The sequence below is a fragment of the Octodon degus genome, unplaced genomic scaffold (genome assembly GCF_000260255.1).
Source record: "Octodon degus isolate 3935 unplaced genomic scaffold, OctDeg1.0 scaffold00035, whole genome shotgun sequence".
Lineage (NCBI taxonomy): Eukaryota > Metazoa > Chordata > Mammalia > Rodentia > Octodontidae > Octodon > Octodon degus.
In genome coordinates this window covers 6,019,980-6,040,293 of record NW_004524611.1, presented here as the reverse complement: position 1 = coordinate 6,040,293, position 20,314 = coordinate 6,019,980, and the positions used below count along the sequence as shown (strand labels likewise).

The window sequence follows — 20,314 nt, the reverse complement described above, 5'->3', positions numbered from 1 at the left end:
TAAGATAGATATACAGCTACTTTCTCTTAGTTCAATGAGAAGAAAGATTTGTACTAATATCGTTTAGACAAGAGCTCGTGTCTGCATGTTGTACTGTGAATAACTACTATGAAGACAATAATGTGCTTTTTTTTTTTTTGGTGGAACCAGGGATCGAACTCAGGGCCTTGCACTTGCCAGGCAAGCGCTTATTCTATTGAGCCATCTCCCCCGCCCCTAGCAATATGCAATATATTAATTATTGTAACTGTCCTACTAACCTGTTTTGAAACTGTCTCGTTGCTATTTCTTTCTCATTAAAACTAATAAAAAATTTAAAAAATACAAACACACACACACACACACACACACACACACACACGGGATAAATGTGTCAACATGCTGATCTCAAGAGGTGCAGTCCTGAGGGCTGGTGCACAGAAGAGTAGGCTGATGCGCAGGAAATCACTAAATCACCAGGGTGGAAACCCTGGTGGCCCAGGGAGGGGTGGAGACCATCTCCCTTCTCACCTGGTACTCGAGGACAAAGATGAAGATGTTGTCAGCGCCCACGGCCAGCACCAGGAAGGGCACCACTTGGAGGATGACCATGGAGGAGGGGACGCCCACGTAGGAGTAGAAGCCCATGGAAGCCATGACCGATCCGATCACCACGACCACCCCACCCAGGCCCAGGGTGGCCTTGGAATCCACCTGCAATGTAGGCAGTAGGCACACTTCCTGGCCTCCAGACCACACACCCACCCAGGCCAGCCAGGAAGCGGGCGGCAGGGCCCCTGGGGACCTTCGAGGGCTGGAACCACCCAGCCTCTGCATCAGGGAGCTTGCATCTGCACTGAGCCCCACTCATAGCCAGCCCACCAGCAGCACCTCATCCCCAAAAGAACAGGTCCACCTGCTGTCTGCACCAGCACCAGACATCGTAAATGGCAGCTGTGTATGTGGACACAGGTGACCGTATTAGCGAGCAGAAATAAAACTCTTCACAACACAGAACACTTAGGAAATAGCATCCTGGCCTGGGGATGCAGCTCAGTGACATAGCACCTGCTTGGCAAGGAAAAGATCCTGAGTTCAATTCCCCTTAAAAAGAAAAAAAAAGGAAAGAAGGAAGGAAGAAATAGCACCCTTTGGGGAGGTCCGGGGATCTGGGCCCCCTCTCTCACCATCACTCGGCGGCATTTCGAATAGCTGCCCAGGGCCAGCGAGATATACACAAAGATGACCAGGTAGCTGATGGCAAAGATGGGCAGGTCCTCGAGTGTGGTACGGTTGATCTCATCCTCCAGAGAGCGCTGCAAACACATAGACCAGCCTAGTGGACCGCATAAGTCTCCAGGCTGGGTGGCTCTTTGGGGACCATGGTGAGGGTCCAGGAACACCCATCACAAACACCCTATCTCAGTAGGCATTCATCACTCAGGACAAGACAGGATGGAGACACAGAGACCACTAGGGTGGCCGCCACAGAGCCAGGACCTGCAGCTCCTACCTCAGCCATGAAGGCCACCTGGAACGTGCCAGCCATCCTCTTCTGGAAGGCTTGTAGCTCCTGTACGAAGGCCTCTTCCCAGAGCTTGACCTGAGCGAGCCGGGGATCGTCCGCAGGGTAGTTGTTGAGGGAGAAGGTCATGACGAGGGCCTCTGCCTCGGAGTAGTCCTTCCCTGGCATGAAAAGTGCTCAGGCCCTCGGGTGCAGCCCTGCCTCCCTCTCTTCCTCTCCCCTCCTGCTGGTCCCTGCCAATCATCCCAATCATGCTTTTCTCCTGCCCCACTTTCCTCTCTTAGCAGGAGGCAAGACCTTTGAGTCCAGGCACAAAAGCAGATGAGAAGCTGAGTGGGTGGCAGACGAGAGTCCAGATGGGACATCCACAGCCCCATAGCCAGGCCAAGCACAGCGGCAGGAACACCCACACCACCCCTGCCTGCTGTTGCTGACCCACATCCCTTCGTGGCCATCCAGCTTACCTTTGTACCCCCCAATAGCGAGGAAGGGGAAGACAGGGGCCCCATAGTCAGCCATACAGCTCAGGGCCAGGGTTGTGCCATCTTTGAAGGTGAGGGGAGAGCTGGAGGGAGACCACAGAGGAAAGGGGTCTTTTTTGGCCCTGCCTCACTTCCTAGGACCTGCCCTGTGCCAGGCGCACCTCAGAGGAGGGGACATGCCTACAGATCGCCAGCCGCAGTGGGCCCTCTTCCTAATAGCTGTTCCAACCATACCCTCAGTGGGCCCCAACATCCCAAATGGAGGAGCCACACTGAGCGCCTCTTCTGGGCCAGGCAAGGGCTTCCTGTGTCCCCTCACACGGCCAGACCTCTCAGGCTTGCCCTTATTTGCTTCCCAGAGAGGCATCACTAAAGTCCCTGGTCAGGATTTGAGCTGTAGTTTTGGCCCTGGTTTCTGCTGCTCCTCAGCCTCCTCTGACCAGAGCCCCAAACCTTCTGAGCCAGACAGGAAGCACTTGACAATCCCCTTCTCCTGTGATGGGGAAGGCTTCAGGGCTCAGCCTGTAATGGTCACACCAGTCCCCTCCCTTCCCTGTCCCCTTCCTCCCTTGGCTCCTCTCAGTCCCCTGAGGAGGGTTGGGGACAGCCTGCCTCTGTGTCCTCCTCAGTTGCTTCATGGCTGCTCTCCAGGCTGCCATGATGGGACTTTCACCTCCCAGACTCCTGCTGCATCCTATACTGTCACTTCTGCCCTCAGGTGGCAGAAGTCAGGCAGGGTCAGGAGCCCCTTATAACCATCCCTGACCCCAGTAAACCATAATGAGCCAGCTAATCCTCCTGGAGATTGTGGGGTGTCAGCCCACAGTGGGAGCTCCGGGGGATGTCTCCCTGACCACAATAAGCTTGAATTTGAACCAAGCAGTAGAATTCAGTTTGAACCAATTGGCAGGCTCCAGGATTAGATCAATGTAGACCAATGTTTACAGTCTTAAATTTGGACCAATCACAGCCTTGAACTTGGACCAATCATCAGGCTTGGATTTGAACCAATCACAGGCCTTCAGCTGCTATACATTATGCCCACCTCTCTTCTTGGGTGGGCTTTGGAGGGTTCTCTCTTGTGCTTTGATTCCTCTGTACTACAGCACAAATGAAACTTCCTTCCTGTGGTCCCGTAAATCTTTCCAAGAGGTTTTTCTTTTTTCTTTCTTTCTTCTTTTTTTTCTTTCTTTTTTCTTTTTTCTTGGTACCAGGGATTGAACTCAGGACCCTGCACTTGCCAGGCAGGCGCTTATTCTACTGAGCTATCTCCTCAGCCCCTCATAAGGTATTTATTTCTTAGGTAGTGTGACCTTGGAAGATCCTGAAATCTGCTCAGGACTTATGAGTACTATGGACAGAACAGTTGCTTAAAAAGCAGACATAGGCTGGGCGTGGAGACACAAGCCTATAGTCCCAGCACTCAGGAGCACCAGGCCTCTAGCAGAGCTGCACCTGCTGATTTATAATTTCTATCCTCTGACTCAAGAAAAAACACTTCACCTGCTCAGCTAGCTGGACAAAGTTCTCTATTTGTATTTTTGGCTCTGAGCAAGTGACTGATTGTGTTGGCCACCAGCTCTTCCTGGGAATGCTGGTTGTTCTGTGACCTTCAGCAGCTCATGGTACCCTTCCAAGGCTCAGCTTCTCTGTCTATGAAATGGGTATAATCAGACCCCCTCAAGCTTTGTGTGCATGCAAAATCAAACTAAGATAGCACACAAGGACAACACAGCTGACCACAAATGCCTCCCCAGGATGACAAACAGCCCCTCCCTGAGCTGCCATTTCTGAGGGCCAGACACTCTGGGCTCAGAGGCATGAAGCGAGGACAATCAGTCCACACTGAAGACCACTGCTCTACACCCACCTCCAAGGGCCCCAGCCGCACCTGCCTTCCCGCTATCCTTGCTTGGCCCAGCATCCTCTCAGCCTCTAGAATGGACAGAGCCAGGGCCCGAGGCCCGAGAGCACCAGGGCTTAGCTGAGACCTGGGGGAGGTGCCTGGGACCTGAGACCAGCTCCAGCCCTACTCTAGCTCAAGGGCACCGCTTCCTGTTCACACCAAAACACTCCTGGGCTACCAGTGCACAGAAGCAAGAGAAGAAACCCAGTAAAGACACCAGTATGAGCTGGAGCAAGGCATAGTGGCCCAGACCTACAATCCTAGCAGTCTGGGAGGCTGAGGTAGGAGAATCACAAACTGGAGCCTGGCCTGGACAACTTAGGGGCTCAGCAAGAGTTTGTCTCATGAATGAATGAATGAATGAATGAATGGCTGAGGGTGGAGCTCTAGCTTCAATCTCCAGTACTGAAAAGGATGAGGATGGATCAGTGCTGAGGCCCTGGCTCAAGCCCTAGTGCAATCAGATGAATCCATCAGGCAAACTGAGCCCAGGGTGAGGACCATAGCTGCTGCCCCACCTGTTCCTCCTTGGGCCCAGGGAAGACTCACTTGGCACAGTAGAGAAAGTGGTCCCTCCAGTCCACCTGGGCAGTCTGGCCCATCAGCGTTTGGTTGGCAGTGAGCAGCAGCCTCGTGCGGTTGTTCTGGAAGTACTGCAGGAAGCTGTTGACGCAGCAGTCGGAAAGGCTGGTGTTGTGCGGGTTGAGGGGTGCGTAGCAGAAGTCCTGCAGGGAAACAGAGCGCTGCGCTTCGGGCGACCACACCTGCATGTGCCGCAGCCTCTCCTGCAGGTCCAGCAGCTCCAGCAAGAGATCCAGGCTCAGGATCCCGCTGAAGTTCTTGGGCCCCAGCAGCAGGGAGTCGTAGCTGTAGCTGGACCGGTTAATCGCCGTCAGGAAAACCTGGTTGGTTCGGAAGAAGGGGCCAAAGTGCTCATCGTAGAACTCCTTCTCCTGCCGGGCCTGACTTTTCGGGGATGACCACAGGTCCACAGGTTCCGTGGCCATTTTCACAAATGTCAGCCCTGATGCCAAGCCCATAACTACCAACAGGGACACTGCCAGGACAGTCAGTGGCCACGAGGCCATGCTTCTCCCCCAACTCTCGAAGAAGCGGCCAAGGACCATGTGTGGGGAACACCTGCGTTTCTTCGAAGGGCTGGGGGCCACAGGGGGCCCCTGGCTTCTGGCCTTCTTCCTCTTAGCAATCACACGGAGTCGGGCAAGGATGGTGATGAGTAGCACAAAGGCAGAGCAGAAGATGATGAGGACGACAGCCCAGCCTGGCAAGCGCCCCATGTAGGAGAAGGGGCGCAGGGCGGGGGGAGGGGGGATGACAGGGCAGGAGGCGGCACAGTCCTGACAGGAGCAGGCTGCCGTGCCGTTGTCCTGGGCCTCGCTACAGGGTGTGATCATTGCATCCAGTGGCTGCATGCCATCTGTCAGGGTCTGGCCGGGATCACAGAGGTGGAAGGTGATGTCCAGCGGAGCCAGGCCATTCCCGGTGTCTCCTTGGAAGTTGAGCCAGCGCTGAGCATTGCACAGGGCAGAGCCATACACGCCACACATGCTGCCAACGGCCAGCGAGGCAGCCGCAGGGATGCGCACACGACTGCAGGACTCGTAGGCCTTCTCAGCGAAGCTGCGCTGGTAGAAAGCCTCGTAGGCCACTACGGCCGGTGGCCCGCCAGCTCCCTGAGGGACCACGCGGGTTACATTGATGAAGAGGCTCTGATTGGGACTACAGGTGTTCTGGCAGTGCAGGCTGACGAAGTTGTCGGAGCAGGCCGGGCAGCGGGTGAGGAGGGCCTTGGTAACGCTCATGCTCAGCTCCAGGGCCACCAGCTGCTTGGTGGAGCAGCAAGCGTAGGTGGTGCTCGGGCCATTGTAGAGGCGGGGACAGACGCGCTGCAGGAGGGCCAGGTGCTCGCCTGTGACGAGGCGTGCCGGGGTGTTGGACAGGCAGGACACATTGGACAGCGTCGTGAGGCCTCCAGACAGCTCTGGATTCTTCCCGCACTCCTCGTAGAAGGTGCAGTAGCCTGCCTGGTGGATGGGCGTGTACAGCTCCCCCCGGGCCTGCAGATACAGCAAGGTCACTCACAGGCCAAGCACAGGCGACAGAACAGGGTATGGGGAAAGAAGGACACCAGGCAAGGGCCTGGCCTCTGGGAGGCCTAGGCTGGGGCTGAGGTACTTTCCTCGGTTTAGGAAGGTCGACTGCAAGGGAAGGGGTGATGTGGAGGAAGGTGACCAGGACACTGACTGTCCTGGCCTGGGTGTCCTGACTACATGTCACAGCCAGGCCTCAGGGGATCCCCTCCCCCAACACAGCTTTGGACCCAAACAACCTTCTCACAGCCCCAGGATGCTCCAGGGGACACTCACCTAGGACTCCCACCACGCTCCTTGGCTCAGTTTGTCCTTAACCACAGGCTAGGACCTAGCCAGCTGCCACTCCTGACCCTGTGTCCCTCAACCCCTTGACCTGGAGACCCTTCTCGAGACCCTCGTCTCCACGGTCTGGGACCCCCCTCCACACTCCCATAGGCAGTAGACTCACCGAGCACAGGAGCAGGGCCCAAGGGAGCCAGCCGCGCAGGCCAACCGCCATCCCAGAGTAGAGGTGGGATCGGCAGGGACAGCAGGAGACAGCTGAAGGTTGGCTATGGGGATGTGGGTTAAGGACGCCTCTTTTCCTGGTGAAGCCCCATCGGGTGAGATTGGAGCCAATGGGCTGAATGCTACTGGTTAATGATCACCCGCTGTCATCCTTGCCGCCTGCCCCATCTATAGCCTCTCTGATGAGCCTTGCTGTGACAGGGCGGCAGTTCCCACACACTGTCTGGGGCCACTGGAGTTGGAGTGTTGAGCCCCCTGGGGATAGACCCTGAAGACCCCTTCAGCTGTTGGCACTGGGGCCAAAGCACAGGTGGACCAGGTGTTGAGGGCTTTGGGTTTCCATGTTGGGGACTTAGTGTGGTCCTGGCAGCCTGCACCCTTGGGTGCAGATGCAAATGCCCACCCTGGCCCACCACCCCATCTAGGGACCAGAGGCAGCTGTGGGCTCAGACACACCCTCTATACTGTGATACTTAGCAACCGTTGCTAATTAATATTATCAGACAGATAACAAGGGGAGAATTAGGGTGGAGCTACACAGTGACGAAAGTCCCCTCCAAGCAGGAAGTAGACCAACAGTCCTTTCCAGGCCTGGCAGAGGAAAGAGAGTCTCTCTTCTGCTCACTTCCTCCTCCTGTGTCCCCCATCCAATGCCAAAGCCAGCGGGACCTAGGTGGTGACGTGCCAGCCCAGGCCCAGGTACATGGTACATGCTCCTGCTCTCTCCTGATAAGAATCTCCTGGCTCTCCCTTCGCTCCCACTATCTCAGGATGGGTAGGACCTTGGCCCTTCTGTCAAGGCTCAGCCACTGATAATACTGCAAGGCCACTTACAGCTGCAACAGCTGCGAGGAGAGGCCCAGTGACTCCGAGAGTGGCCATCCAGGCCCCAGGGCAGGCGACCCCAGAGGCTGAAGGGAAACCACAAGCTGTCCTGTGTGCATGGATGACCCCAGCCCAGCACCACCCCCACCCTACCCCTGGTCCTCCTTTACCCTAGAATGGCACCTGTGAGGCAGGTGTCTGCCTATCTCTGGCCTAAGTGTCATTTGGTCTTTCCAGAAACAGACTGAGAGGGTCCCAGCACAAATGGCTTATTTGGGAGGTGACCCCAGGTGACAGCTGTGAGTAGGCAGGTAAAGAGCCAGGGTGCAGAAAGAAGCCAACCAGGTTGTATACAAGATTAACTCCTGGCTTAGGGATCTTGGTCAAGGAAAGGATGTCATAACTTTCTCCACCTCCACTGGGGACTCGTAGAAGCACTAGCACCCGCCACACACAGCCAGAATGGCTCTGAGGCTGGAAGTCACTGACACACAAGGAGCACAAGTGCCGAGGCCAGGGAAGCCCCAGCCCTAGCACCTGCTACAGAAAGTCATTCCCAGCCCAGCCCAGTGCTAGGGTTAGACTTGCAGTCAATTAGCCAGGCTCAGACAATTAGCCAGGCTCAGACTTGCAGTCCCCTGGAGTCTCTCCTCAAACATGGAGCTCAAGAGTGGCATGTCTCCCCCAGCGTAGCAGATAAGAACTTTCACCAGAGGTCTTGCTGCCTGTGCCTGTGGCATACCACAGTCATATGACACATGTGCCCCTGAATCCTACTTTCCTCTGGTTTTGAGCTTGTTTGTTTGTTTGTATTGGGAATCAAACTCAGGACCTTGCACTCGCCAGGCAGGTGCTGTGCCGCTGAGCTATATCCCTGGCCCTCCTCTATTTTACTTTTCTTTTTAGTAGTACTGAGAACTGAACCCAGGCCAGCCCTTTTTAATTTTTATTTCTGAGACAGAGTTTTGCCGAGTCATGAAAGTGTGGGGGGGGGGCCTGCCCCTTAGTTGGGGGCCTGCCCCTCAGCTCAGTTGGGGGCCTGCCCCTTAGCTCAGCTCTTTAAGTGGCTGCTTCAACAAAGCAGTCAGGCTCAGGTTGCTGTGGTTCGAGCCCCACAACTCAAGCCAGCCAAACCTGCCCTGAAAGCATTTGGAGCAAAAAAAAAGAAAGTGCCCAGGGTAGGCTCAATCTCTCAATCCTCCTGCCTCAGCCTCCTGTGTGCTGGGTTCTCAGGTGTGCGACACCATGCCCAGCGCCTTCTCACAAACACTCTCCACTGCCTGCAGGGCCTGGGTCACAGCTGTATCCTGGATTCTGACCGCAGAGCTATGGTGCTCTCTCTCCTCACACTGACTGTGGGCTACGTTCCAGTATTTCACTGTTATTTTAAGTTTCTGGTTTACTTCCTTGTGGCTAATGGGGTATTTTCCTTTGGGGATTTGCTTCCTTAAAATAAGTTTGCGGAGACAAGCCATCATGAGTCAGAACACACATTTACGCAGCTCATCAGTTCTTCCCTCAGGCTAATCTAGAGCTATCAGGCGATCATCAGTTCAGGGTGCGGAGCAGCCCCGGCAACAGACACACACCGCGACATCCCGGCAAAAGCCTCCTGACTCAGCAAGCCTGAGGCTCACCACACTCTGCCCTCACCCCATAGGATACCAGCTGCAGAGTGATGCCCCATTTGGGGCTCACCTAGGGCACCGTTGAGGACTGAATCCAGGAATGGTGGATATTAACCATGTGCTTTAAACCCATAGTAGCCTCTATTTGGGGAGGGAAGGGTGATACTTAGGATTAAATCCATGACCTTGCTTGCTTGTACTACCTTATTTCCCTGAAAAAAAGCGCCACCAGAAAAGAAGCCCTAGCATTTTTTTTAGGATGCTCATATTATAAACTCTACTTTAAAAATAAGTTCAACTTAAGATTGTCAGCCAAGCTGGACATGATGGTGCACACCTGTATTGGGAGGCTGAGGCAGGAGGATTGCCTTGAGTTCAAGCTCAGGCAGGGCGATATAGTGAGTTCAAGGCCAGCCTGAACTACACAGCAAGATCTTGTCTCAAAAATTGCCCAAAAAGCTGGCAAGATAGCTCAGTGGACTAAGTGCCTCCTTAGACAAGCGCGGGGACCAGGGTTCGATCCCCTGCACCACATGCTGGCCCCACCCACAGGTGTGCTGAGCCAGCCATGAAAACCAGGAGTGATCCCAGCACTGGGGAGGCTGAAAACAGGAGGATCACTCAAATTAGAGCTGCATAGTGAAACCCTGTACCAAATACATTTTAAAAAAAAGTCAGTCAGATGGATGCATTTAGTACATGTTTAAATGTATGACAATGTAGTGGATTATAAAATAACACTATTCGTATATACTTAAATATAAATAAATACTGACATCAATACTTAAGATAGAGGCCGGCAAGATAGCTCAGCGGCCTAAAGTGCCTGCTTAGGCAAGCGTAGGCAAGTACGTAGGGACCAGGATTCAATGCGCAGCACCACATGCCACCCCAGCCCTGTCCCCAGGGTGGGCTGAGCCAGCCACACAAACAAAATAAATAAAGTAATAGGCAATATTAACATTTGAAATAATTCATTTTAAAAAATACTTAAGATAAATGATAATATAAATTATAATTACATGTTTGTAAACGTCCAAACAGGTGCCTTTGGGTGAGAGGTACATGCCTGTGGAAACAGGTGACCTTGGGACTTAGTACCGACAGCCAGAGTACAGACGCAGCACATGAACGCTGCGCACGCTCGGCGATGAACAGGCGTGGCTGCGCCTAACGGGAATCTTCACAACTCAGTCCGGCCATGCGTCAGCTCTTTTGTGTGGCCCTTCATTCTGGACCACCATCACTTCTGGTGCCACTCCTGACTCGTACTTGATGTCATAGGAACTCCGGGAAGCGCAGCCTGCAAGAGGTCGTGCTTGGTGAAGAATTCTTGGGAGTCAAAGTCACTGGCGGCTGTGTCACCAACGCACTCCGAGCAGGCCATGTGGACAAGAGGTGCTCAGTCAGGGGCCGGGGAGATGGCCCAGTGGAATAAGCGCTTCCCTGGCAAGTGCGAGGGCCTGAGTTCAATCCCTGGTTCGGGGGCGGGGAGGAGAAGCGCTCATCCAAGGAGAGCTGGGTGCAGGACAGGAAGGATGGGGGCTAACGGTTGGGCAGGAGATGGAGCTGCAAGAAATTCAGGCCGGAAGTGGGGCTTAGGGGAGCTCCGATGATGTTCTTGAAGATGACTATTTGAATAAACGTAGAGTTTTGTATGTGGGTAGGAGATGGCTATACATGCAAAATGGGAGATCCTCTGAGAAAAGCTCTAGCATCTTTTGGAGTAAAAGTTAATAGAAGGCCAGGTTTTATTTTTGGAGAATTGTGGTAGGCAAGCGCTGTATCACACAGGTGCACCCCAGCCCTTTTTATGTTTTTATTTTGAGACAGGTTTTTATTACCTGGCCCGGGTTGAACTGGAACTTGTGTGATCCCCTGCCTGAGGCGTGCACCAGTGCACAGGCTTGACATCTGTTGTTGTTGTTGTTGTTGTTGTTTGGTTTTTGGTACCAGGGATTGAATTCCGGACCTTGCACTTGCCAGGCGGGCGCTTACGCTGCTGAGCTATCTCCCCGGCCTGTTGTTTTGAGATAGGGTCTCACTATATATTTCAGGCTGGCCCATGTCACCCAGGGCGGCCCCGCTGCCTCAGCCTCCCAAGCCCTGGGCTTGCAAGCGTGTGCCAGGGTGCGTGGCCTGCTCTCTCACTGCTAACCTTTCCTAGCTGGAATAAAACTGAACGTGCCTGAAACTGGCCACTCGGCAGCCCCCAGAGGACAAGAGCCACAGCCCTCCACGGCCAGTCTGGAGTGGCCACCTTCCAGAGTCTGTCCAGAAAGACCCCATCAACAGGCTCAGGGTTGTCACAAGAGCTCATTGGCTGGTTTCCCTGAACCCCAGCAGCACTCTAAAGTTTGGGGGGTCCAGGGCGAAGGCAGAAGAGACAGCATTCCCAAACCAGGCACTGACCTGGGTGTGTGTCCAGTAACTCCAGCCCCAACTTCCGGCTCCTTGAGGCAACCAGCCAGCTAGCAACATCTCCCTCCTCCTTGCCCTCAGAGCCTGGCCTTTGGTGACTGACTGTACCTAGGGATTGGGATGGGGTTGTTTTCCGAGCCTCCTGTGCAGCCAGCAGTGATGGTGAGACCTGATTTCCTATTGCCTCACTGAAGGGATGTATATAGCAAGCACAGTACTCTAGCCTTCCTGCCTTCTCACTGGCCGAGACATAGATGAGATGTCTGGAGCTACAGCAGCCACCTTGTGATCCAGAGGTACCAAACAAAAGGAAAAAGTAAAGTTGCATAATATGCTAGGTGGGCGTGACATTAGAAAAATGGTGAACGAGGAAGCCCCCAAGTCTTTTCACTGCCAGAAACAAGGAAAACAAAGTCAAAGTGTCAGAACGACTTTGCAGGAGCTCCAGAAAACAAAGGTTGATAGCAGCCAAGCAAACACTATAACAATTTTAAAAAAGAAAGCTACCGAGGAGCCCAGGAGTTATGGTTTTTTTTTTTTTTTTTTTTTTTTTTTTTTTTTTTTTTTTTTTTTTTTTTTTTTGTGGAACCAGGAATTGAACTAGGGCCCTTGCACTTGCCAGGAAAGCACTTATTCCACTGAGCCATCTCCCCGGCCCCTAGGAGCTATGGTCTTGTCACTCACCTTGCCCACCCCATGGTGACAGCCTCAGTCTGAAAGCAGCGTGGCTTCAGCCCAGAGGGAGTAGGGCAGCCTTCCTTGCCAGCTATCGTGCATGCTGGTTCCACTGTGTCACCCTGAAACCTTTGCTCCCGAAGACACAGTAGGGCTTATTTTCAGAGGCTCTCCTGCTCTGCCCTGCACGGCCACCTCCATTTCCCTACATGCGACAATCTCCTTGCGCACATACAAAAGTCTACACTGGGGCCGAGGAGATAGCTGAGTGGTCACAGCACCTGCCTGGAGAGCACAAGGTTCTAAGTACAATTCCAGCACAAAAAAAAGTAAAAAAGGATACACAAAAGTCCACATTCGTTCAAATACAGTCGTCTCCTCTTGTTCCAGGACGCCGTAGCGACTCTCCAAAGCCTGGATTCCGGCCTGAGTTTCTTACAGCCCCATATCTGCTGACCCACTGGCCCGCCCGGCTCTCACAGCCGGCAGCCCGGCTCTCCTAAAGGGGCTCGTGTCCGCGTAGCCCGCTCACGAGGCGCCATCAGGACACACCGATTGCTAGACGCTAGAGTAGTAAAACGAACTTGCGGAAAGACAAAAAGCCTGAGCAGACCCATAGCCAGTAGGACATCAGAGAATTCATTTAAAATCTTTCTGAAAAAAAAAAGCCCGGGACCAGAAAGCTTCATTGAGGAATTCTACTAAACATTTACAGAAGAATTAATGTAGTTGTGGGGTTTTTGTTGGTTTGTTTTGGCTTTCTGAAACAGGATCTCACTATGTGGCCCAGGCTGACCTTAAGCTCATGGTGATCCTCCTGCCTCAGCCTCCTGAGTGCTGGGAATATAGGTATGCACCAACACACCTGGCATAGAAGAATTAGCATTAACTCTTTCCAAAGGTTCTAAAATACTGAAGAGGAAAGAACACTTCCTTAACTCACCTGCTCTGCACTGAGCAAGAACTGATTTGTGGGTGGTCCCAAGGTTCCTGTGTGGGAGTCCTTGAGAGGAGGGGCCCACAGGAGGGAGGACCTTGGGCCCACAGGGGAGTGGCCCTGGGAAGGGATTAAGGTGAGTACTGTGGTACCTCTGAGTTCTCCCAGAAGCAACTTGTTGTAAAGATGGACCCAAATCTCTGGCTTCCTGCCTCCCCCCACACCACACTCCACCATGTGGCCCACCATGACACCCAATTTCATCCTGCAAAACAAGGAGACAAAGAAATCTCTTTTTTTTCCTCTGCTATCAAGTACCCGATCCCAGGGATTTCACTGTAGTAATGAAATAGGCCATCCCAGCACCTGGGAGGCTGAGGCTGGAGCATTGCTATGAGTTTGAGGCCAAAGACCTTATCTAAAAAAAAAAGTTGGAAGAGCCCTATTTCCTAAAGTCAAAACATAACTACAAGCTGCATATGGTGGTACAGGCCTGTAGCCCCAGCACATTGGGAGGCTAAGCCAGGAGGATCCCAAGTTCAAAGATCCCCTAGGCAACTCAATGAGACCCCGTTATGAATTATAACTAGAGCCTCCCCCCAAAGCCTCACGTACTTATAGGTCGGGCTTTGGGGAGGTGGTTGGGTTATGAGTGCATGATAACTGGACTAGCCCACTGATAAGTTCAGCACAGTTCTGAGTGTAGATGATCGGACGGCCCATCTTGGGTATGGGTGGCACTCACCAATAGGTTTGTAGCCCGAATGAAATAAAAAGGGAAAGGAAAGTTTCCTGCTTCCTGCCCCTGCCTGCCCTGCCATGGACTGTTACTCCTCTGTGAAGCACCTCGGGTAGGCCACCCTGCCTGGGAGCCACATGTGACCTGAAATCTCTACAACCTGTGAGCCAAAATGAACCTCTCCTTCAATGTGGGAGCATGGGTGTTTCTTCTCAGCAATGAGAAAGTAACCAAGACAGCTCCTGATTCAAAAAGTAAAAAATAAATAAAAGGGACCAAGGACATAGCTCAATAGTACAGCATCCATGGGTTTGATCCCCAGTACTGCACGCGCGCACACACACACACACACACACACACACACTTACCTCACTGAGAAGCTATGGGATGAAACATCATGATACTAGGATAAAGACCGACAGACCCAGGACAGCCTTCTCGTAGTGTGGTTGGGAAAACTGGATACACACACAAAGAAGATGAAGTTGTACCCTTACATTATACCAAAAATTAACTCAAATGTAATAAAATACATATGCAAGAGCTAAAGCAGCAAAGCATGTGGAAGAACACATAGAAGAAAAGCTTATGACAAGAGATTTTGGCTTCTGTTTGTTTTGTTTTGTTTGTTGGTTTGTTTGTTTGCTTGTTTTTACAGTACTACAGTCTGAACCCAGGGCCTTCACATTGAGCTACCTTTTTGTACCAGGAATCGAACTCAGGACCTCATGCTTGCCAGGCAGTGACTGTGCCACCGAGCCGTATCTCTGGCCCTACTCTTTTTTTAAATTTTAGAGCGACTTGCAATTAGCTCAGCCTGGCCTTGAACCTTGATCCACTCTGTAGGCCCAGGCTGGCTTTAAACTCCAGGCCAATCCTGCTGCCTGGCCTCCCAAGCGCTGGCAACGCAGGCGTGGACCAGCACTCCCGGCCTTACTCATGTCTCACACAGGGCCTTGCTAATTTGTCCGGACAGGACTCAACTTGCGACCTTCGTGCTTCAGCCTCCAGAGTGCCGTAACTGCAGGCACGTGCCCCCACCCCAGGGTCTTGGCTTTGGCTTTTTGTGAAGCAAAAGCACAAGCAAGAAATTGAAGGAAAAAGATAAACAATTTTTCATCAAAATCAACATCTTTTGTGCATTAAAAGACACCATTAAGAGAATAAAAAGATAACCCACAGAATTAGGAAAAACATCTGCAAATAATATATCTCATAAGAAATTGATAATGGGGGCCAAGGAGATGGCTCAGTAGAATAAGTGCTTCCCTGGCAAGAGCAAGGTCCTGAGTTCAATCCCCAGTTCTGAAAAAAAGATAATATCTAGAAGATATAGGAATGCCTGAAAGTTATTAATAAAAATACAACCCAGTTCAAATACAGGGAAAGTTGGGCATGACAGCACATGTCTATCATCCCAGCACTCAGGAGGCTGAGGCAGGAGGATTGCCGTGAATTCAAGGGCAGCATGGACTACATAGCTAGTTCAGGTCAGGCTGCGCTACACAGCAAGGTACTATCTCAAAAAAACACAAAAAGATGTGCATACTAGTGGACAACAGACACATGAGAAGATACCTGTTATCATTAGGCATTAGCAAAATGCAAGTCAATAGGCTGGGGAGATAGCTCAGCAGCATAAGCACCTGCTTGGCAAGCACAAAGTCCTGAGTCCCCATACCAAAAAAAAAAAAAAAAAAAAAAAAAAAGCAAATGAAAATCTCAAAATGTGTCCTGTGCTTGCTGCGGAATACTATTTAGCCACAAAAGGCTGAAGTCTAGACACGTCCTGTGACTTTTGGTGAACACTGAAACCATCATGAGCCAGGCAAGCATGCAGGCAGGCAGTCCCAGGCCAGCAGGAGACGCGAAGTGGGCCCGAGAAGCTGGCACTTACAGAGGACCGAGCTTCTCTCAGATGGGGAACAGCTTTGGAGCTGCTCAGTCTTGTGACTGTGCCTTAGCCACTGAACTGTCCGCAGAAATGGGAATTTGTATGTTAGTGTAGATTCTACCACCAAAAAAAGAGTGGACCCTGCTGTGGATTCAGCCTCCAGGAGCTGGGTCACAGGCTCCACCACCACAGGCGGCTGCTATGGTGGCGTCAGCACACGGAAGGGGTGCGACCTCGAAGCCATGCACCGAGGCCCTGGAGCGCCCGGCACTGGGCCCGTGGGCGTAGGGGCCGAGGCTGGAGCCCGTGCTCCACGACGCGCAGGAGGCCCAGCCGCAGCCGAGGAGCGATTCCACACATCTAGCTTTGTTAGCTAGGGCTCAAACATTTCGTAGTCTCACTCTAATAATCATCTCTATCCACAGAGTTTAAAGTCACCGCTTCTTAGTGTGACTGTATGCAATTTGTTTTGTCTTTTTGAAGCAGGGTCTTCTTACTATGCAGTTCAGCCTGGGCTTGAACACACTTCATAGCCCAGGTCTGCCTGGGACTTGCGGCGCTCCTCCTGCCTCAGCCTCCCGAGTGCTGGGACCCTATATGGGCAGCAACATGCCAGCCTATACACATTTTTTAAATTCTTATTGATCAAATGGGTGTGCTGCACTGTTTGTTTTTTGTTTGTGTGTGTGCGACAACTGAAACCTCACACTATGCCACATGCCATTGGGACTGACAGGCCTTGCTCAGCCAGCTGGTAGCCCTGTGTCCCTGCTCTGCTGTAACCAGGCCATAGCTCTCTCAGGACACCCCACCCCCATCCCTGGCCTCTACTGCCCATCAGCAGCCACTTCCGCCAGCAGCCAGCTTGTGTGGCCCCCTTGTCACCATGTGGCTGCAGCTCCACGCATTTAGCTGCTGGAGGCCGAGGTACTGCTCCATGTCCCTGATTGTGCCCATTTCTTCCCGTCAGGAAGGCCTTAGTCTACCTGCTCCAGGACACGGTTCCAGCCAGGTCCCCACATATGGGCCACTTCTACCTCTGATAGACAAGACCCTCCGCTCAGAGGATGTTGCACTGGGACCCTTGGGAGGAGACAACTCCTGGTCACCCAGCAGGGCAGTAGCCAGGACCCCAGCTGTGGGTTCTGGCAGGGCAGGGTCCCCCCTTCTCCCTCAGGCAGGCCAGGCACACTACAGCCAGTCCACACCAGGGCGACCAGCATGGAGACTCGGGCAGCTCTGGGCAGAGTGGCTTCCAGTCGGGGACTTTTGTCTTCTGCAGAGATCCCCGAAATGACAGCACTGCTGAACAGGTCATGACCAAAGCTACTATGAGACAGGCCTGCAGCCAGGGCTCCCAGGCGCAGGGACCATCCTGGCACACATGGCATCATGCCAAGACATGGGTGGAGTCAGCCTGAGTCACAGGCGACACCTGGGGGTTGGAGGGGACATAGGGCAGCTCCATACACATGCCCCTGGTGAGTCCTTTCCTTTCCTTTTACCTGAAAATTGTCCTTGGGGAAAGGAGGGTCAGGAAGAAAACCCTCAAAATAGGAGGGATGCTCTTTAGGGACAAGCCAAATAGAATTTCATTTTTTAAAAATGAAGCTGCAAGATAGTGCATGCCTGTGATCCCAGCCCTTGGGAGACTGAGGCAGAGCTGAGTTCACCAGATGAGCACCCCCCCCCATGTCACCACTTACCTGAGTGACGGTGCTGGGTTTGACACTTAATCTGTGCCTTAGTTTGCCAATCTGCAAATTGTAGAGGCATGGCAAACCTCAAATTGTGGTCTGGAGCCCAACAGGAAAAACACCTGTAAGAAATGCTGAATTTGGACTTGCGAGATACCTCAGTGGTCTAAAGCGCCTGCCTAGGCAAGCTTAGGCAAGTGGATAGGGACTGTGGTTTGATCCCTGGCACCACATGCTATGCCAGCCCTGCCCCTGGAGGGCTGAGCTGGCCACAAAAAAAAGGAAAGAAAAAGGAAGGAGGGAGGGAGGGAGGGAGGGAGGGAGGAAGGAAGGAAGGAAGGAAGGAAGGAAGGAAGGAAGGAAGGAAGGAAGGAAGGGCAGGCAGAATTTGCCCAGCATAGTGGCACATGCCTGCAATCCTGCCACTCTGGAGGTTGAGGCAGGGGGACTGCCAAGAGGCCAACCTGGGCTACACAGTAAGTTCAAGACCAGTGAGACCCTGTTTCAACAAACAAAGGAGAAATTCAGAACCTTAACCCTGTCCTAGCTGTCTGTCTGTAGAAATAGAGCTTAAACAGAGGACCGCAGTCTAGGAGGACCGCAGAGCTACATCCACAGCACTCGCGGAGGCTGAGCCAGGAGGCTGGCCAGTCAAGACAGCCTGGCAACTTAGTGAGTCCCTGTGTCAAAAAATTTAAAAGGCTTGAGGATGTCACTCAACATAAAGCTCTTGGGTTCACTCACCAGTACAGGAAAAAATAAAAAGCCCTCCGTGTGATCCGCTGTACATAGAGGAATTTGGGGGGACGGCTGCTCCGTGGACTCAGTCAGGATGGGGATTATAAGTGTCAGCCCTGAGTTGTGCCGGTGGGGATGCCAGGTGCCTGGGCCACGTGAGTGCATCACACACATCTCACACTAGCCCTTAGAAGGGAAGTCACCCCACTTACAACAAACCCCAAAGTGGCTGGGTATGGTGGTACACCCTTGTAATTCCAGCACTCTGTGGAGGCTGAGGCAGGGGCATTGCTGAGTCAGAGCCAGCCTGGGCTACATGGTGAGATTCTGTCTGAAAAATGAACAGTAAAAAATAAACAGCCACTTACAGTCCCTGCTGCAAGGTGGCTGTCATATATGAATTCTTTTCTAGAGGATGACTTTCAAGGGATGCTTCGCCCCACTCAATTCATCACCTCCTCGGGGCACCAACCCCCAAGGTCAAAGTCCACTGAGTCAAAAGCTGAGTCATTAATCCTTGGCAGATGGGGACACAAATAGCTGGTGCGGAACACGACAACCTCCTGAAAGTCCAGAGGTTTGGGCACACCCTGCCCTCGTATCTGATGGAGGCGCCCCGCCAGAGCCCTGCACTTCCGTGTCCTTTTGTTTTTGTTTCCTAACGTGTGACTACGTTCTATTCCCAGCATTTTTTAATCTCCTCTTACATACACTGGCAACGACCAAGCTCCTGTCACCGAGCATGCTGGGCCCCCTGGCCAGGTCCCTAGTTCCCTTACACTCCTTCTTTCTCCGCAGAAACTTTTCTTTCAGTGGTACTGGGAACTGAACACAGGGTCTCGGAACTGAGCGACATCCCCAGCCCCCTTCCTTATTTTATATTCTTGAGTCAGGAATTCACTAAGTTACTCAGGCTGAGCTTGAATTTACCAGCTCCTGGCCTGACTCCCAAAGGGTAGAATTACAGGTGTGCACCACCAGGCCTGGCTTAAAACTTCCCTCCCCCTGGATGAGGTCCCCACAGCGCTTTGCCCACAGTGACGTGGGCACCCATGGTCTACCTCCATGCCAGGCCTCAGGGCCCAGAGGGCAACCCCAGTACCTGCAACCAGCTGGCCCCAGGCTGGCAGCAGCAAGTGTGGGTCCCTGCCTCAGGAGGTGACTGGGGACCCACAGACAACCCAGCCACATGGGCTCAGAGCTGGGCTGCAGGTGATGTCACAGCATTCAGCCTGTCTGGCCACTGTCTGAGCCTCAGGGGGACACAGTCCCCTTCTTGTCCTCCTGGCCCTATGCACACCTTGTCCCAAGTCTATCCCATCCTGGTTGGGACACAAGGTCAACACACAGTCCCCACTTGGAGGCAGAGTGTAGGAAAGAGCCCCACTGCCTGGCTACTGTCCTTCACAGGGGACACAGTGCTGTGTAGATGTCATAGTGGTTCCACATCCCCTCCATGGTCAAAGTAGAAAGGCCCCTCTGCTCTCTCTGGCCCAGCCAGCACAGATCCAACCAATGAAGGGCTACGGGAGCCCAGAAGGGACAGCAGAGGTCCCCAAATGGTGGCACCAGTTCCTTACCAGCTGGCAGCTGAGCCACCTCCCACCATGCTGCTGCACCCAGCGACCTCCTGAACCTCAGCCCGCAGCCCCAGAATCCAGAACTCAGGAGAGTCCCTGCGGCTGCGTTGACCAGGGAAGGGACCATGTGGGGAACCACCAGCTCCTCCAGCCCCCACTGGTTCGCGATACACTGCACAGGATAGGCACTGGTTCCACACTCACCCACTCCATCCTCCCAAGAGAACTGCAGAGGAAATCAACCGGCGGCTCTCAACACAGGCCCTCCACTGGTGACAAGGTCAGAAGCAAGCCCCAGGACAGGCTGCTGTCCTCTTTAAGACTGCCACCAGCACACTCACTGCCCCAAAGACCCTCACAAGCCAGCGCACCTGCAGTGCCCTGCCGCTGCACACAGCACACATGCCCCTTCTGGCGCTCTCAGGGCGACTACGTCTCCAGCTTCTCTAGCAGTGCCTGGCTCAGGCACCCTCGACACCTAGTTCACACCCACCCATTGGTCTCTACCCCAGTGTCACACCCCAACTTCCTGCTACTGGGGTTAGCAGGAGAGGAGTGGAGAAAGGGAGCCCCTTCCTTGCATCCCCTCGCAAGCCAACCTCTGGGCCTGAATGACCTGTGCCTACCTTCTGCCTCCGCTCCCTGCCTGTATGTGCTCCAGCCCACC

General features: G+C 53.1%; 1 protein-coding gene across 1 annotated transcript in view; it reads right to left on the bottom strand.

The window, feature by feature from the left end:
• The window catches only part of Npc1l1 (NPC1 like intracellular cholesterol transporter 1), a 19,692-nt gene extending 13,187 nt beyond the window's left edge, over positions 1–6,505 (bottom strand). Inside the window, exons 1-6 of the mRNA XM_004630542.1 lie at positions 6,455–6,505; positions 4,442–5,970; positions 1,969–2,069; positions 1,493–1,665; positions 1,167–1,295; positions 511–693 (exon numbers count right to left, since the gene is read on the bottom strand). Of these exons, the coding sequence (XP_004630599.1) occupies positions 511–693; positions 1,167–1,295; positions 1,493–1,665; positions 1,969–2,069; positions 4,442–5,970; positions 6,455–6,505 (2,166 nt within the window). The remainder of the gene's footprint in view (positions 1–510; positions 694–1,166; positions 1,296–1,492; positions 1,666–1,968; positions 2,070–4,441; positions 5,971–6,454) is intronic.
• Positions 6,506–20,314: the final 13,809 nt, after the last annotated feature.